Source organism: Delphinapterus leucas, chromosome 1, assembly GCF_059928025.1.
Source record: "Delphinapterus leucas isolate spDelLeu-1000000601 "Yukka" chromosome 1, BTC_Dleu_Yukka2, whole genome shotgun sequence".
In the NCBI taxonomy this organism is placed as follows: Eukaryota; Metazoa; Chordata; class Mammalia; order Artiodactyla; family Monodontidae; genus Delphinapterus; species Delphinapterus leucas.
The window spans coordinates 50,873,169-50,893,638 of record NC_143129.1 but is presented as its reverse complement, the minus strand read 5'-3'; the positions used below and the strand labels follow the sequence as shown (position 1 = coordinate 50,893,638).

Below are 20,470 nucleotides of genomic sequence, written 5' to 3'. Positions count from 1 at the left end.
TTCTTCCAGTACCGCTCCCACGCTGTCCTGTATTTAGAAAAGACAGCATGGTAATCTGTTTTATTACTCCCTTGACTGATAGCATTTCTATTCATTCTTATTTAATCTTGTTGACAGGAATTTATTTTCTGAACATAATTATCACTGTAATTCTGAGGTTACCATTTTTTTCCCTTTAATTTCAAGAGCAGTGTTTCCTGTGAAAGGGCACATCTGTTTTTTTGTAAACATTTTTTTCTATCTGAAGTGTCTTTGGCAACTTGGTAAGTTGTCACAATCAGTAGAATTATAAAGACAAAATGATGAATGAAACTACTGATACAAATTAGTTATATTTCAGAATTCAAATAAAAACTCTAAGTTAACAAAGTCAGGCCCTTCTTATATACCTTTAGGGAATTATGCAATTCAATGCATTATGCAACTTTATCTCCCTCACAGCTTTCATTTTCATGTATCTGTGCAGGTTGATGTGGTTTCGGGGGATGCATATACATTGCTGTGTTTGTTTTCTGTTAAATATAAAAATTGACCTCATGATGCGGGGTGGGGGGTGGGAGGTGGGGAGGGAGAAAGAGAGAGAGAGATAAGAGGGAAGAAGAGGGAGGAGGGGGAGAGGGGAGACATGGGGGGAGTTAGTTTTATATATATACACTCACATGCACACACACACACACACATATATATATTCATATATGTATTGCTTACTTAAAGAACAACTTTTGGCACTTGTATTTTCAGGAGACTTAGCTCTGGAATTTTGCTACTTGAAATGAGATGGTCCAGGCTTGAGCAAAGCTAAGACTTAATACAGCAAGTGTGTCTAGATTGTGTCAGGATTGCTTTGCACAGTCTCATTCACCCATTTACCCACTATTCATTCATTTACCCATTCATTCATCAAACAACAATGGAACACTTATTAAGTTCCCCAAGGAACAATGATCTAGTGGGAGGAAGCAGATAAGTTATACGTACAAGTCAGCAAATGCTATAATAGAATGAACAATATTCTGTGGGCATCCAGAAGAAGGAGAATCTTTCTTATGCTGCTTTTACATTGTCCCTGACAAGCTGCTTGCAGCCACAGAAGTAGATGAGGAAATAAAATGCCACACTGCTGTTTGTGTGACGCCAGGCAGAATTGAGTTCCTAATCCCTGCTCTTTCACATACTGGTTGTGTGATCCTGGGAAAGGGGTTTTCAAGATTTAGTGCTCTGTCAATAAAATATGCTAAAAATGATACCTCCCCCATCAATTGATGTAAAGCGTAAATAGCGGAGCATGTGTGACAATACCGTCTCAGTGCTTGGTGCACAATTGATATCCATTGAGTTAATACAAGTAGAGTGTCATCACCAACAAAGTATCAGTTAAATAAATGAGACTTTTCATAGATTCACGTTCATCTATTCTAAATTTCTTCATCATAGGTGTTTTATAGAATATTATTTTACTTTTCCATTTGGTATTCAGGTCAAAACAGAAAATGTTAAGACTTTTAAAGGACTACTTTTTTTTTTTTAAGTTTGGAACTAAACACTTAAAACAGTTTGTTTTTATAATTTCAGTCACAATCCCATTGCACTAATTTTATAATCTGTACATGAGTTTGACCCAAATTAACCTAAAGTGTCCGACTTTGTTAGGCTTATTTATGAGCATGGACATTTTGACAGTGGTTCTCAGTCCTGTTCTGACAAATTTACCTTTTAGCTAAATTTAATGATCAGAAGATCAGTTAATGATTTGGGAAACACTATTAGCCAACCTGTGAGTTAAGTTTCTAAACATATTTTATATGTTTATGTAAATATATAAAAACTTTATTTATAAACTTTGTGTGTGTGTATGTTTAAACAAAGTAAGTGATTTATAGATTTTTGGAGTAGATTTTAGCTTGATTCCTAAACCTTAGTAAATTAAAACAACTTGAATTTTTGTTTCTAATAACTTCGTCCAGGAAGCAAAGTTCACGGAAGACTTTTAGATCAAATCAACAGCTTTACAAATAATAGTCTAGAATGAAGCCTACATAACTAAACCAAACATCATTCTAAAGCAGTGCTGTCCAATAAAAGTAGAATGTGAGCCACATATGTAATCTTAAAAAACAGTTGAAATTAATTTAAATAACCCATTATATCTAAAATATTATCAATTTAACATGTCATCAGGATAAAAATCAGTACTTCAGTTTTCAAATTTAAATTTTAAAATAAAATAAAACATTCAGTTCCTCAGTTCCACTAATCTTATTTCAAGTGTTCTGTAGCCACATAGGGCTAGTTAGTGGCTACTATAGTAGATAGCACATATCTGAAGCCTTCCCTTTATAGATCATTTTAATGGTTATTTATGATTTTAAATGATTAGAAAATTAAACTCAAGTATCAGAGAGGGACCTTTATAAGGCTATAACATTATATTTTAACTTCTTTTGGAAAAAAGAAACTTATTTTTCTTTTCAAGAACCTACATGTACAATGAGATAGGCAAACTTCCAAGGATTCTAGTGGTCTTTAGAGTCTACTCCTGGGTGATGTTGAGGGATGAGCATCCCAAGGTTCTCTTAGAGTAAATTTGAATGCAAGTCAAGTGGCTCAAAGATTGTTCTCTACTCAGTAACTGGACAAGATTTATCATTCTTGCCATTCCTAACAAATATCTCTGAAGATGACTTAGCTGTTCTGATTTTTGGCCCACAGACAGATGACTTCTCCTAGCCCCTTGATACTAGGTGACAATGAGCAAAAAGCATTTCATCTCTCCAGAGAGTTATTTACCACAGAGCATTATTGTGTACTTGGCCATTTAACAAATGCTGTGGAGTGGATAACTTATATTGTGATTCCGCTCAGGTGCACAATGTCAAGTGCAGGTGAGAAATTGTTTTTTGCTTAAGCTTCTGAAAATACAGTAGGAATCTAATACATTTTTGAGCAGTCCAGAGTATTCATTACAGATATGCAGAGTTGGCTACAAGTAACCATTATTCCTATCCAACATACCAAAGTTACCAATGTGCCCAGTAGCTATTTCCCACTTTCCTAGCCCAGAAATGCTCACTCAGGGGCATTTGCTGCACACGGTAATCCCTCCAAATAACTGTTATGCCAAGGAAAATATGTTTCATTATTAAAGAATAAAGCAAATTAGAGTATATCTGAAGAGTGAGGAAGTATATCTGAATGGGAGAAAAGAGAACGTTTTAAAGAGGGGAAGGCGTATTATCTCAACCTTGGAAGAAAAATAATTCAATTTGACAAATATTTACTCAATAATTACTGTATGTCAGCAAATGCTATGAACTGAGTTCTCAAGGACTTAGCACACAGTTCCTGCCATCAAATAGCTTATAGAAAATGGGAGATTTTAGACATGCATATATCGGTAAGGAGTGTTTGATGGTGGAGATGCAGCAGTAGAAAGATAACTTGAATGAAAGTACTAAAGGAATTAAGATGTGAAGCAAGGGGCATAGTTAAAGAACAGGAAATAGCCTCAGATTAAAGGAAGCAATTTTTTTCTTCGAGTTTTATTGAAATATAATTGACATACATCACTGTATTAAGTTTAAGGTGTACAGCATGATGATTTGACTTACATACATCATGAAATGATTATTGCAGTAAGTTTAGTAAGCAGTCATCATCCGATATAGATATAAAACCAAAGAAATAGAATAAAAATTTTCCCCTGTGTTGAGAACTCTTAAAGTTTACTCTCTTAACCACCTTCATATATAACACACAGCAGTGTTCACTATATTTTATCATGTAGTACATTGCATCCCTAGTACTTCTCTTACTTTTAACTGGAAGTTTGTACCTTTTGACTGCCTTCAGCTAATTCCCCCTCCCCTTGCCTCTGGTAACCAAAATCTGATTTCTTTTTCTGTGAGTTTGTTTTCGAAGTGTTATTGACCTACAACACAGTTCCTGTCACACAACATATTAATTCAGTATTTCTGTACATTTCACAATGATCACCAAGGTAAGTCTAATTACCAAGGAAGCAATTTTTGAAGAGGGAGCATCAGGAGATAGAAAGCCAGAAAGATAATTTGATCCAACACAGTGGTTAGTGAAAGATTTTAACTAGGAATGTGATATAGACAGCTCTTTACTTCAGGAAGTATAAAGTTTGGTGGTAGGAAGAGCAGATTAGATAGGAGGCTATTCTTATAATAAAATTAATGATAAGAAGAGTGAATTGTAGGAAGTAAAGAGGAAGGGAGGGGACAGATTCATGATGGGTGTAGAAGGAAAATGGTTTGACCACTGATTAGGTGAAGAAAGAGGGAGGAGTCAAAGATGACTCAGGTTTTGAACTGAACATCTAGGCAGATGGTACCATTAACAAAAATAGGGAAGATATGGTTGGGGAAAATACAGTGAGTTCCATAGTAGATGCACTGAATTGTAGACACCTGTAAAACGTCTAGGAGTAGATGTCTAACAAGCACTTGTAAATAGAAAATTGGAATTTGGGAGATAAGTACAGTCTGAGGATACAAGTATACAAGTTTTTGAGAACAGTATTATCTGTTAAGCTAGATCCTGTGAAAATGCACATAAGTAAAAGAGGATAGGAGATATTTACTGAAAAAATAGAAGGAACTGCTAACTCAATAAAATTTCTGGGAGTCGATAACTGTTATCTTCTCGAAAGTTACTGCAGTGTCCAGCCCTCTACTATTAAGAAAGTGGCATAATATTTAATGGGTGTCTCAATTTTAGAAGTAATTTGTAACAGTTGGTGCTCAGTTCCAACTCATTGAATAAATGATGTTTAAAGGCTGTAAGTACTGAGTGGCATCCAGTGCAAGAAAAGATTCTTCAGGTGGTCCAGGCTAAAGTGTAAACAATTCTAGTGCTTGGCTCTTATGACCCTGATTAGATCTGTGGCGCTCAGGGTATCTGTATCAGAATCAGAGATTGTTTGGAGCCTAGGGAAAGCCCCAATAGGATAATCAAGTAGAATCTTCAGAGTTTAAAGGTAAAACCTTATCCCTTTCATCAAGTAATTATTTTCTTTTTGAGAAAGAGCTCTTACTCACTGGGTTCTAGTGGACTGTGGAACCACAAGGCCCCCCAGGATCCCAAGCTGCCCTGCTTTTTTGTTTGATTGTCTTTTCTAGGCATGAGTTCCTTAAGGACAAGATACTTTGGCTTATTCATCTTTGTGTACCTAAATCCTTGCAGGGTGTTTGGCAGTTATTCATTGCTCAAAACATATTGGTTGAAAGTCCATTTCCTTGGCCCTGTAGTTATTGGCATCTGCTAATGAGGAAAAAAAGTACTATAATATATTATATATATTATAAATATAAGCATATTAATAATAGATTTTTATTTATTTATAACAGGAAAATTTGAAAGAGAATTAATATTTAACAATAGAGAAATGCCTGACTAAATTATGGGATGTAGACAGAATATTATACAATCATTAAAACCTGTGATTTTGAAGAACATTGATGACATGATAACATAAGCAGGATATAGCTCTAAATTTAAAATATAATGTATAAAATGGTAATTACAGCATGCTCACAGTTTTATCTATCAATACACATGTGTTGGAAGGAAATAAGTGTGGCAAGAATTCCTCTTAGGGTGAGGGCTATTTTTGTTTAGGAAGGTATATTGAGCCTTATTGAGTACAAAATAAAACACAGAGATCATGTGTTAATAGTAATAATGAAGCAGAGTGAAAAGAGTGACAGAGGGGGTGTATTTTATATAAGGTGGTCACGGAAGGCTTCTCTGATAAGTCACATTTGGGCAGAAACTTGGGTATAGGAGATGAACCAGTGTGTGTGTTTGCTGGTGGGAATGATCCAGTAAAGACAGAATGTTTGACAATGGAGTGGGGAGAAGGGACAGCCATAGGAGCCATGTCCTTGACTAGGCCCAGGTGAGAAGTTAGCCTAAGCTGTGAGTGTAAATGACTCCTTCACCATGAAGGCAGGGCATGTGCCTGCTGTTGCTGGACGTTAATAGGTATTGGTGTGGGAGTTTACGAAAGTTCTCTTCTGATTGCTTCTATCTTCTCAGTACAATAGAAGAAAAGTCATCAAATAAGAGTGAGAAGGGATAAGAAAAGAGGGAATGTATAAAATAGTCATGTATGAGAGTGGGAGTCAGTCAATATTAGTTAAAAAGCATATAACAATTTCTATTATTTTCTGTATTTTTGGTGAATTTTTATTATTTTTTTCTTTTCCTGACTCTTCTTAGTTTATTTACTTATTTTTATTGAAATGCAGTTGATTTACAATGTCGTGTTAGTTTCAGGTGTACAGCAAAGTGTACTTAGATAATCTCGAGTTAGATAATCTTCACTTAGATAATCTTGAGTTCGATCCATGTCGCTGCAAATGGCATTATTTCATTTTTTTTACGGTTAATATTCCATTGTATATACATACACACCACGTCTTCTTTATCCATTCATCTGTCGATGGCCATTTAGGTTGCTTCCATGTCTTGGCTATTGTAAATAGTGGTGCAGTGAACATCGGGGTGCATGTATCTTTTTGAATTCTGGTTTTCTTCGGATATGTGCCTAGGAGTGGGATTGTCGGATCATATGGGTGAATTTTTAATTTATGCATAAGTACAGGTTTTTCTAACTCTGCATCACTTTATATCTTTTCCATCTCCTTGTAACCAAAGTGGTTAATCCAGTGGCAAACTGACAGAAAATAAAAGTGAAGACAACCGCTCAGTTCTAGAGCTCCTACAGCAACTTGTAATAATAACTAAGGTATCTCTTTTCTGCTAATGAAATAATTGACTTTTTTCTCACTGCTCCTCAACAGGGTGGTGGTGATTGTCCAGAAATGAGTATTGGAGCTATAAAAATTGCCTTGGAAATTTCTCTTCCTGGTTCTTTCATCTATGTTTTCACTGATGCACGGTCCAAGGATTATCGGCTCACTCATGAGGTGCTGCAGCTTATCCAACAGAAACAGTCACAAGTGAGTAGGAATCAACTCCCCACCACTGAATTTTCCATCTGAACACAGCTGTAAGAAATACAAGAGATTGCCTCCCCTCCCTGACTATACTATGTGTGACAGATGTCAATAATTACAACTATTGATCCATATATATGGACTCCAATATGTATGTGTCATTTAATCTAAACATGTTAAATGGATATGTGATGTTTGTATATAGCATATGAATGCCTTGTTTCATAATATGGAGAAGAAATGATTAGGGTTTAATTAAGATGCTTGTTACCATCTTATCCTTATAACTGACAAAAACATAGCCCTGACAGAAAAGGCCTGTATTTCAAATATTGCCTCCTGTGTGGAATCTTGTCCGAGTCAGTTACTCATTGTATCAGTTAGCTATTGCTGCATAACAAGCTGTTCTCTCAATGACTTAAAACAATAATCATTTATTTCTCACATGTTTGCAGGTTTCAGTTTTGCTAGACTATGCTTGCTCACTTGTGTATCTGGGCATAGTTTGGGTTTGGCTTATCTAGGTGATCTTGGGGTGACTTGGCTCTGCCTTTCAGGTTTCTCAGCCTCTTTCTGAGACCAGGAAGCTAGTTTAGGCATGTTCTTCTCATGACCAATGCAGAAACACTAGAGAGCAAGTGGAAATACCCAAGGCCTCTTGAGTTCAGGCTTAGAACCAGTAGAATGCATATCTATATCTATATATCTTCCACTTGCTTGGTAGTATGTAAATACATAGTAAGTGCTCAATAAGTATATATTGATTTCTGAGAACCCTTTAAATTATCTTCTTTTTTCAAAAATCATAGGTGGTATTTGTGCTCACTGGAGATTGTGATGACAGGGGCCATATTGGATATAGAGTCTATGAAGAAATTGCCTCTACAAGTTCTGGTCAAGTGTTCCATCTGGACAAAAAACAAGTTAATGAGGTCAGTTTAATAAAGTGGGTCTACTTTATTACTAGCTACCTTACCAACATCAGTTAGGCAAACCTAATTGTGTCAGTTTTGATTTCAAAAACAATTCAAACAAAAAAACATTTTCCCCCATTCCCCACAGGTCAATAAAGTCATTAAAACAATGTGGAGAAACATAGATTTATCTGGTATTAATTTCTAGACTGTATTATGCTATACTGATAAATTATTTAGATTTAAGCATACATTTATTTAAAATTCATTTAGTGGAACTTGAAAATTTTTGTAGTTGTTGTTTAGTAAGGTCAGTTTGTATTTCTGATGTACAGCTTTTGGATAGCTGGTAAAATGAGGCTTGATTTGACTTTTACTTGACTCATTTTATATTCGTTTATTGAAGTAGAATATAAAAAAGTGAGTTATTAAGCCAAATTCTAATGAAGTTTGATCTCTAAGATTAAAAGTAAAAAATATAACTCAGTAACTATATACTTATCTAAAAATTTTTATGATAATAAAATCTATAACTTATATGCTAAGAAAATCTTGGTACTTTCTAAAGAAGTGTTTGAGATATATTTAACTGTCATGATTATTTCTTTCTTTTTGTTACCTTTCCTTGACCTTACTTGTGATGATAAAATATTGTTTACTTATTTATTTGGCCCCCACTTAAGTTTCTAGGAACATGCCAGAACAAAGATAAAATTTCACATTTGATTTGATGTGGTCAGTGTATTGAAAAAATTCTATAGTTTTTTGTTTGTCATTACTGCAATTAGTATTATTTAAAATTTTTCTTAACAATTTTTCAACTATTGGTTGAAAGATAACAAGCATGATTGTATATATATATATTCACAGATACTTAACACACACACACATATATATATATGCACATATATGTAGATATATATTTGTGTGTGTATGTTTTCTTTTTTCCTCTTTCTTTTTTTTTTTTTCTTGGCGGTACACGGGGCTCTCACTGTTGTGGCCTCTCCCGTTGTGGAGCACAGGCTCCGGACACGCAGGCTCAGCGGCCATGGCTCACAGGCCCAGCTGCTCCGTGGCATGTGGGATCTTCCCAGACCGGGGCACGAACCTGTGTCCCCTGCATTGGTAGGCGGACTCTCAACCACTGCACCACCAGGGAAGCCCTTTTTTTCCTCTTTCTTTGTGATCTAATATGTGGTAAATATTTCAGTTTCTGATGTGAGCTAAAAATATGGGTTTCTCTTTGTAGGACAGGATTTTATATATATATGTATAAATATATGTATACATATATATAAAACCTGGAGAGTGTTATGCTTAGTAAAATAAGACAGAGAAAAACAAATACTGTATATTTTCACTTATATGTGGAATCTAAAAAAATTAAAACAAACAGATGTAACAAAACAGAAATAGACTCACAGATACAGAGAACAAATTATTGGTTACCAGAGGGGAATGGGTGGGGGAGGGGGCAAAATAGATGAAGGGGTTTAAAAGGTACAAACTACTAAGTAAAAAAAAATAAGTTTTAAGGATATAATGGACAGCACAGGGAATATAATCAATATACAGGTTCTATGAATTTCATGACAAACTTCCTTGTCTTGAAAGAAGTGGTTCAGTAGTCCTCTTATAACTAAAGAGTTCCTATTACATCATGGTGGAACTAATAGGACATTGCATATTTCTAGAATAAACATTTTAGCAAAAATATTTTTTATTAATATGTGATATACAAACCTGGGAGGTTACTTTAGTCCAAATGTTTTTTTTTCTTGCAAGAAACAGCCTTAGAGTGATATGTGGCTTGAGTCCATATTGTGTCCACTGTAGTGATCCAGAAATGCCTGGGCAGGTCTGACAACTATTCAGCTACTGAGCCCTTAGCAGTTATTTGAATAAACATCTGCATGAGAATTTGGGAGCCTGGGAAGAGAGGAGTTGGAGAAGAGTGCAGGACCATCTCAGGAACTGGGTTTCTTGTCCCATCCCATACACTGTGCTTGACCCTAATGACCTCACACTGGCCAGAATGGACATCGTCAAAAAATCTACAAACAATAAATGCTGGAGAGGGTGGGGAGAAAAGGGGACCCTCTGGCACTGTTGGTGGGAATGTAAATTGGTACAGCCACTATGGAGAACAGTATGGAGGTTCCTTAAAAAACTAAAAATAGAACTGCATATGACCCAGCAATCCCCCTATTGGGCGTATACCCTGAGAAAACTGTAATTCAAAAAAGACACATGTACCACAATGTTTATTGCAGCACTATTTACAATAGCCAGGACATGGAAATAACTTAAATGTCCAACAATAGATAAATGTATAAAGAAGATGTGGTACATATATACAATGGAATATTAGCCATAAAAAGGAACAAAATTGGGTCATTTGTAGTGATGTGGATGGACCTAGAGAGTGTCATACAGAGTGAAGTCAGAAAGAGAAAAACAAATATCATACATTAACACATATATTGGAATCTAGAAAAATAGTACAGATGAACCTACTTGTAGGGCAGGAATCAAGATGTAGATGTAGAGAATGGACATGTGGACACAGTGGGGAAGGGGAGGGTGGGACGAATTGGAAGATTAGGTTTGACATAAATACACTACCATGTGTAAAATAGATAGCTAGTGAGAACCTGCTGTATGGCACAGGGGGCTCGGCTCAGTGCTCTGTGATGGCCTAGATTGGTGGGATGGAGGGGAGGGAGGTCCAAGAGGAAGGCGATATAGGTATACATATAGCTGATCCACTTCATTGTACAGCAGAAACTAACACAACATTGTAAAGCAATTTTACTGCAGTAAAAAAAAAAGAAAGACCACTATTTGGAGTTGCTTTTTAACCTGGAATTATGTAAGACTCTGGGGTACAGTCAGTATCATCAGCACAAAGTAGGGCATAAGTGAGGAAAAGCAACATTCTCCCTTGCATCAATGGGGATACCATCTGCTTAGGGGGTTGTGAGGCTTTTGGGAGAAGTGGCAGTGGTGTTCAATGTAGACAGATGGGCATTGCTGCCAGCAGAGGATACCCAGTAGACAGGGTGGTTCTCAGCAGAAGGTACTAGAGAAGAGGTGAGAAGAGACATGGCCGTGGTCAGCACCTAGAGCATTTGAAAGAACAGTTGCTTGAACCTGCTGTGAGCAGTCAGGCATAACTTGGAAGTTCTCAAAACAAACTGGGTAAACTTTTAGGGGGAACCATAGGACTTTTTAAGGAGTTGGGCCATAGAGCTAGAATATAACCTCGTCTGTCCCATACAAGAGAAGCCACCACAACGAGAAGCCCGTGCACTGCAACGAAGAGTAGCCCCTGCTCGCCACAACTAGAGAAAGCCCGCGCACAGTAACAAAGACCCAGTGCAGCCAAAAATAAAAAAATAAATAATAAAAATAAATTAATTAAAAAAAACAAACAGAAGCAGTATTGTAACAAATTCAGTAAAGACTTGAAAAGGAAAATGGTCCACATCAAAAAAAAAATCTTTAAAAAAAAAAGAAAAGAAAATACTGTTGTCTTAAATGGAGAATATGAGCCCTACAGAGGTACAGGCTTACTTATTAAGAAATGGGGTAATGCATATTTTTTATAGTCCTAATAATTCTGACAATTACCAAGTAATTTATAGGAACAATTTTAAAAATTTGGTGTGAATTACAGAAAATTTTATAGATAAATGTATATAACATAAATTTAACCCACTGGAATCTTAATAGTGTTTTTCTCCCAGATCATCAACTGATATTTTGATCTTTAACTTTAGCTAGGCAGAAAAGGGCTAGCAAAAAGCATTGCTAAAATCGTCCGTTTTTATAAGCTGGAGTTTGATGCCAACAGGGACGGGCTTTAATTCATATGTCAACCATAGCATTTCCAATCCGCCTTCCAGGTTGTTCAGGAAAGGTCATCTCATATACTTTGTGCCACTGAGATGCAGGGAAATTTAGCTAAGGGTATCTTGGAAAAGTTGTCTTCTAGATATTGTCCTGCATGGATGTGAATTCCAGATCTGGTACAGGCATCTTCATACAAGTCTGAGGATGAAACAAATACAAGGGGGAGGAAAGAGCTAAGAAAATCCAGAGCCTTTGGCTTAAGTCAACACTCAGACCATCCTACCTCTAAGCCTCTGAATCAGGGAAGTGATCTTTTTGTTTAAGCCAGTTAGAGTTGAGTATTAAGTTACCTAAAGATAAACGTATTCTAACTGATAAGAATTCTATATTTCTTCGTGACATGGTCTCTGTAAGTCCCAGTTTCCTTGTTTGTAAAATGAGGATAATAGAATTATACACTTCAGGAAGTTGTTATAAGATTAAATGAGATAATGCATGTAAAATGTTCTACACAGGTCTGATACAGGGTAAGTGCCCAATAAATGTTAACTGGTATTGTTACAATCCTCATAATGTTGTTATTTTGCTTTCGAAGTGGGGAAATTGTGCCACTGTGTTTGTTAGAAACCAGGTGGCTAGTTGTCGGTTGCTGGGAAGTAAATTTGAGTGGGAGAGTCTAGGAAAAGGCTGGAGAGATGGTTCTTTTTTGATGTGTGTGAAAAAAGATACTGTGAGGGGTTACTGGAATTGTATGAGCCAATATGTGCTTTGAAGCCACCAAAGTAAAAGATTTTGTTAACAAAAAGCAGAGTGACAGTGTTAAAATTGGATTTGCAAAATTTTTAGCATATAATTTAGCCATTTTTCTTTTCTCATTGTTCCAGATTCTCCTATTATATAAATATTTTAAACTCTAGAGAATATAGATGCTTTAATGATAACTGCACATTTAATAGATTTAAGAACTGCATTGAAGCCATGCCCGTACTGAGTCCTTTCATTTTACTAGAGTGATTTTTCATCTACTGTTTCTAAAGGAATCTGTAGAGTATTATGCTTTTACTCTCTTAACCTTGTTCACCAATTTCCTAACCTAGTGGGATATATTTTGTATCAACTCTCTCTTGAGATGACTTGTAGTTTTTTTCTTTCTTCCTGTTCTTTTTTTAAAGAAGATCTAGGTATCTTTCATCTTTTTTTAACATAAAAGAGAAACCAAAGTAAAGAAATTATTTGGCTGAACATCAGGGGCATATAAATCATTGTATGGTATTACAGTTTGGAAATACAAGTTAAGACACATCTAAAGAATGTACTTAAACCGTTCACCTTTGAAGATGGAAAGGAACTAAACAGTTTAACTCTTTCATTTCTTTGTAAACTGGGTGATTGTCAATGATCTAATTAATGCTTCCTAGGTTTAAGCAAAGTCCAAGTTTGAAATCTCAAAGTTACCCACAGATATTATACTCTTGTGTCCAAGAACCTAACACAGAAAAATCCATTATCAAATGGATAATTCACTTGTTCTGAGTTTCCCCATCCTTTCTCTCCACCTCTCCCAACTCGTGTCTTCAAACATCTCCCCTTCCAATCCCCCCATCCCCCCAAAAACCTCTCCCTGGACGTCCCAGACTTGTGGATTGGTTTTATTTCCCACTTCTAAGTAATGCTGGCTAGCTGGCTATGTTATATCAGAAGGAAATTTTATCAAATAAAGAAATAACTGTCAAGAAATTTATAGTTTTTGAAGGAGGTCAAAGATGATGTTTAGAAGTCCCATGAGAATGTATCTTAATGACTATCCTGTCATATAACTTGCAGGTCTTTGGTGTAGGACGTTTTAGTTCCAGCGTTCCTTTTTGACACCTAGTGCTTTCTTCTGGAGTGGTTCCCTGTGCTACTCTGTTTGGCACGGGCATACTCCTCTCGATTGTCACTCTCTGTTAGATGTGAAAGACTCCCACGACTCTTTCCTTTCTTTGGTGATTGCCCTGTGATTAAGAAAATAATACCAGATCAGAATGATTGTGTGCTTGTTATCGCCGTTCAACAAGAGTTGAATTTTATTTCACTTCATTTCATTTCATTTCACTTAATCCTTACCACAGCCTATGAGGAAGACACCATGATGATCATCACCCTCTTTTCACAGATGAGGGAAATGAAGCATAGGGAGGTGAAGCATCTTGCTCAGGGTTAAACTGCTGCTAGCTGCTAAGTGTCTGAACATAGGGGGCGTATGCATTATTTCTCCCGAGACTGCACCCTCAACCACTGTGAGTCCTGCCTCTGATTTTGTCTTTTGTTTTCATCAGAGGATGCAGTTTTAACAATACAGTGACACATCAGAGATTCCGTCCCCATTCGTTTGTTCAGCAGATGTTTGGTCTACTTGATGCTAGTCACCACACTAAACACCATGGGAAAGCAAAGACTAACAGATGCTGTCCTGATTTTCAAGGAGCCTAGAGGAGGAAAGGGGATGTAATTACACTACAGGGTGATAATAGCTGATGGATACCATCCCAACTCCTCAACCAGCCAGAGACTTCACTCTAGAAGGACCGTGGGTCTCATTGAAGACCAGGGCACACACTCTCTTCCTCAGGGTCCTAACTGCTGCATTGGCCAATGGAGTGAAGAGGGGGCATCTAATGCCAGATTCTCTGGATTTGAATCTTAGCTCCACCACTTACTAGATTCATGGCCCTTAGTTATCTACCTCCTCTGTGCTTCAATTTCTTCATTGATAGTTAGGATACATATAATACCAACCACATAAGATTAAGCAAATAGGGAAATTTCAGTAGTACCCAGCACATAATAAGCCTCTGAAAACATTTTATGTTTATTTTTTAATGTTTGTTTTCAAGTAGCAAAACTGCAGACCCCATTCCCCCCGTCCTTTCTATGTCTTAACAATAGACTTGGGCATCTGATCTAAATTTACTACCGTCTACCTTATAAGTGGCTGGCAAGGCACTGAAAGGCTGTCTACTTTTCTCTGAATATGTGGCAGGGTAGTAAAAGTCCAGGACATTAGGAATCTCCATTCTAAGTTCTCCTCCCTCCTAGGCAAGACCAACCGCTGCTAAAGTCAACATGCTCTGGGAGTTTACCATCAGTTTTCTTACAACAGCAAGGAGAGAGGAGAGGTCATCCCAGAATTTTTCTCTAAGAATGATTAAAGAAGCAGGATATCAGTAATCATCTGGGCAGAAAACAGATGGCTCGCTCAACAGGGGCAAAAGAGAGTTTACTGAATAGCAGATTACCGAGGTGTGGGTAGGCCTAAGGGCAGCCAACAGGGAATGGTGAAGCACTAAGAGTCCAGCAACAATAGAGGAGAGAGAGCTTGGACCAGCACCCAGGGAGATCAAGGCTAAGGACCTCTGATAGGCAAACTGCAGCCCTGGAGGATGGAACCAGGGGGATAAATACCCAACTCCTCTTTATCCCTTTCATTTCACCCAATCTGATTGGAAGCTGGGCCACTGATCTTGGGTGCCCTCAGCCTGAAGCGATTTGAAGCAGGATTTCGGTTCCCGACCGGAGATTGAAGTCAGGCCGTGGCAGTGAGAGAGCTGAATCCTAGCCACTAGACCAGTGACAAGGCCCTGGCCTGTACAGCTTTGCAGAAAATGAATTTCCGCAAAGAAACGGAAAGTAGTGAAACAAGTCAAGTGTTTATAAGAAGGAAAAAGAATACCTGTGGATAGACACACAGGCGGACTCAGAGAAAGAGTCGCGCCCTCTTGGTAGTTTGAATCACTCCTTTGGGACCTTTCTTCCAGGTTTCCTTTGGCCAATCATCTTGCTTTGTCTGGTTCCGAGTCCGTATTTGGTTAATCTCTGGGTCCTCCCATGTGTGCGTGCGCATCTCTTAGCCAAGATGGATTCTAGCGAAGAGGCCTATGAGTAGGTTGACATCACTCCCTTTCTGACCTCCAAGGAGCCTCTCTGCTCATGTATAGTCGGGAAGGTTTCCTTGACCTCGAGAATGAGAAATATGTGGTCTCTATGGGCAGGGCTTAGCTCCTCCCCCTCTTCATCTTGGAGTATCTGTCCACAGGGAACAAGCTGCTAAGCCTGGGGCCCATCTATCTCCTGCCTCAAGACCAAGGAGCCCCTAGTGAGGTGGTCCATAAAGATCAGTATCCCTGGACGCAGAGCCTAATGGAGAAAGGCAGAGAATGGATCTGGAGGGGCAAAATGAAAGTATCCAGCACAAGCAGTATTGTGCAGTAAAGACTCCAGGCTCTGGGACTGTGGCTCATATCCCAGCCATGTGACATTAGATAAGTTACGTAGTTTTTCTGTCTCAGTTTCCTCATCTGAAAATGGGGAGAATGATGGTACCTACCTCATAAGGTTATTGTATTTAGAACATACCAATAAATATTAAATGTTTTTATTTAGTGGTACATGTTAGTCAAAACATTCCACCAACATTTGTATAATTTTTCCTAAAACAAAGAAATATATATTTACTGTCCATCTGTGTTGAGATGGCCAAAGGCAGCATGCTGTGATGGGGCTTTAGAATCGGGGAGATCTGGGTTGGAATGACTTCTCTGTCTTTAAATAGTTGGACAACTTTATGTAACTTTATATAACGTCTCTGAGACTGTTTCTTCATGTAAAAAATGGCATACTAATTAACTCACAGGATTGTTCTGAAGCTTAAATAAAATAAGGAATACGTATAATCTGAATAGAGTCTCAGGAAAATGGAAATCAGCGAGCCTGGAGGTCGTCTGATGCCAGAGAGGACCTATGGTTTTGCTTTGATTGTAGGTCCTGGATGACCTTATTCTGTGGAGGGCTCAGTGAGCCCCACATTTACAAATAAATACCTAAGGGAGAATGGACTCAGAACTACTAAAGACTGTAAGATGCTCAAACATTTACAATTTCCCTGTATTTGTCATGTTTCCTTATTTTCACGTTGCAGTAAAGCCATTTAAAGGTAAAGGGTTTAACTCCTTATTTTGGGAATAATAATAACATTGATTATAGTCATAATAATATAGGTCAGCCTTATAGAGTGCTTATTTTATTGCAGGCACTATGCTGAGTGCATTCCTTTAATCATCAGACATATGGACAATAGATAATGTTTTGAACAATAAATTATGTGGTTTTTTTCCCCTAAACAAATGGAAACAAAGTACACATGGCTTCATTTACCCATATCAGTGACCTATAAAACACTAGTAATAATAATAACATGATAAGCACTCTACAAGAAGCCCCAAGCAGAATAAATCCCACTCCCCTGGGAGTCTTCCTGGAGTCAGCATGTGTAGTTGCAGCCACTGAGAGGAGAGGAAAGTATGCAGAGTCCCTGGGTGTCCTGCATGGTAAGATGAGGGGTGATTGGCTGGGAGTAGTATCCTGGAGCTGAGAAATAGGTCCATGGAGTTCTTCTAGAGGAGGACAGAGCAGGTGATCATCTTTCTGTCTGTAACATGAATTGAGACTCTAAGATAAAGAAAACATCTTTATTTTTTTCCACTAAGGAATTTCCAATGGGAAGGGAAGAGTTGAACTCACTAGATATTTCAGAGGAAGTAACTAAAGCGGAGGAAAATGAAATGACAATCTTGTAACTGATCGGTGCAAAATACCAACAACCTGGCAACAAAAATCCTCATTGATTAGAAATTACTGGATGTGTTTCTCTTGCTAGTTTCATGCTCCTTTTCATAGGGATCAGTATTGATATTAGAAAAACTGTATGGAGGCTGATGTTAACACTGCATACACGCCCCATTCATTTGTAGGCAACTTTGTGAATAAAAGCAAGCCTAAGTTGGTTTTGATTGTCAGTGTAGCAATATCAATAAAAAATAAAATCTGTAGAATTGTATTGATCGATTCCTAAAAATCAAGTACTAATTACCTTAAAACCAGTGAGAATAGAGTAGCACGTACAAATTTAAAAGCAGCTGTGACTCTGTCCATTCCCACATCTTCATGGAAATTAAATGCAGTGCATCTCCCCCTGCCAAAAAAAAAGAAAGAAAAAAGAAAAACTGTAAGCTTTGCTGGAGTATGAATTCAGCACAGCCGCTTCCTGCAATTTTGGCTAAAGCCTACTTGTGACTAGAATTCAGACCAAGAGTTTTCTGTATATGGGCTTAATGATGAGACTCTGAAACTCAGGGTTTTGAACAGTTAGTGCTCTGAAGTGAGGCATGTGCCATTTTGTTTTCCTCTATTTCAAGTTTCACTCCAGACATTATTTCAAAAACATAACCTTATTGCTGACCTTGAAAATAAGTAGAAATGGGTGTTTCCTCTGAAATTTGAAAATGTATCAGAGACAATTATAACATCTAGAAAGCTTCAGGAAATGTATGAAAACAAGGCATAAGTGTTTCCACTTATCCCTTCTTTGAATTCACCTAATTAAATGTTGCAAATGAAGTGGAGAGCTCAGACCTCGTACTTTAAAATAATACAGATGTCTCTACATCCACAAAAATACCAAAAAAGGAATACGTACCTTAGTTCCAGTGGAATGATTTCTTCCTCTATTACTATGCTAAGATTGACGTGTCATGAGTGTGTGCTGGGGACTAATGCTCCTGTAGTTATCACTCCAGGGCACCTGGGAGTGCTTTATAGGTCACCAATATGGTTAAATGAAGCCATATGTACTGTATGGTTCCATTTGTTTAGAAAAAAACAAAACATAACATAATTTATGGTTTAAAAAACTATTTATTGCTCATAGACCTCTGAGAAAGTGAACAGTTTTTCAAAATGACATTTAAAGTATACATAATACATAATATTCCTTGCAAGTGGAAAAAAAAAAGACTGTTCCCAATAGAATCTTATTTAGGCAAAATATACCGAGTCAAATGGAGCCCTTCTGCAATGTGAAATAGTGGGGAATAGCGAGTGTTTAAAAGGATACACTCTGTAAAAAAATGGGAATTCCATCTTTCATTTCATGGTTTCATGTATATAGTGGCTCTGGGAACTATTTGAAGTACTAGTTACAAACTGTGGCAGTACATTCCATAAGGGCCGTGGGAGTCATATCCACAAAACAAAACTCACTGCTTATGAAATGTGAGTTTCAATATGAAAGTGTTCCAAAGACAGTCATGATATTTGACCCCTGGTATTACTTGTCTACAAAACTCAGAACAGAATGGATACGACTCACTAAAGTGTCTTTCTAAAATACCAAAAAAGCAAAGAGAAAGGAGAATGCCTGAAAAAAGATTTCTCTCTCTCTCTTTTTTTTTTTTTTTTTTGTAAATTTATTTATGGCTATGTGGGTCTTCGTTGCTGTGCACGGGCTTTCTCTAGTTGCAGTGAGCGGGGTCTACTCTTCGTTGTGGTGCACGGGCTTTTCGTTGCAGTGGCTTCTCTTGTTGCGGAGCACAGGCTCTAGGTGTGCAGGCTTCAGTAGATGTGGCACATGGGCTCAGTAGTTGTGGCTTGATGGCTCTAGAGCTCAGGCTCAGTCGTTGTGGTTCATGGGCCTAGTTGCTCCGTGGCATGTGGGATCTTCCCAGGCCAGGGCTCGAACCCGTGTCCCTTGAATTGGCAGGCAGATTCTTAACCACTGCGCCATCAGGGAAGCCCTGAAAAAAATATTTCTTAAAGAAAAAAAAATGTTATTTAAGAGCAAATGTTAGCCAATAGGTTACATGCATTCAACAGGACCAAAATAAATAGAAAAAGAAATAAAACTGTTTACTTAGCTGACTCTATTTTGATTAGAAGCTGAAATAAAATATTAATTTTGACTATGAGATGTCAGTTTTAACTAATCAATCAATTACTTGTATAGCTAACTCTGGATTTGCAAGAGTCTTAACTATCAAAAAGTTACAGTGTCAGACTCAAAGTCTTTGAAAAATTTATTCAGATCTGCACTGACTTGAAAGAAGTGATCTTTTATCTCCATTTAGAAGGCTTGGTCTTTATTTTTATTGGAGTTGTGATGGAAACTAAAGGTTTGAGTTGAGAAAAAAAATGTCCCAAATGCTTGACATTTAAAAGTGAGATTACTAATTAGCCTTTAAAGTCATCGACCATGATCTCTTGAAGAGTTCCTGCTGGGAACCACAAAGGAACACAAGAAAACATGAAGAAAATCTGCAGTGTTGAAGCAAATAAAATTCTATTGAGGCATTTTCAGAGAGCCTCAACAACTTGGATGTTTCCTTTCATATTTTATCTATTTAAATTTTAAAGGTTCCTTTTGAAGTTTTTTGTTTAGAGAAGGCATATGTCTGTGGTAAAATAGTAGGCATGATTTCTCTCTTTACAAACACACACCAGAGTATATCTGATCTTATATTAACTCAGAAAGAACAAGAGATTTAACACATTTAAGAGTTTATATACCTGTTGTTTCCAAAAATATTGTATTTATGTATTGTAAAGTTTTTATATCGTTGTGAAGAAAGCAATTACAAAACAAGAAGGATTTACTGTATAATAGCACAGGGAACTATATTCAATATCTTGTAATAACCTATAATGGAAAAGAATCTGAAAAAGAATATATATATATATATGTTTATATATATAACTGAATCACTATGTTGTATACCTGAAATAACACATTATGAATCAACCATAGTTCAATTTAAAAAATTAATGGAAAAAAAGAAAGCAATTATCATTTAATCATCCAATCTAGGAATTATTAAGGGCAGCAAGTTTTTTGGGGTTTTTTTT

The 20,470-nt window shown here is 37.1% G+C and overlaps 1 protein-coding gene across 1 annotated transcript in view; it reads left to right on the top strand.

Annotated features, from left to right (window-relative positions):
* Positions 1 to 20,470, top strand: part of HMCN1 (hemicentin 1) — a 528,232-nt gene that overhangs the window by 123,477 nt on the left and 384,285 nt on the right. The window contains exons 3-4 of the mRNA XM_022593376.3: positions 6,831 to 6,989; positions 7,796 to 7,918. Of these exons, the coding sequence (XP_022449084.2) occupies positions 6,831 to 6,989; positions 7,796 to 7,918 (282 nt within the window). The remainder of the gene's footprint in view (positions 1 to 6,830; positions 6,990 to 7,795; positions 7,919 to 20,470) is intronic.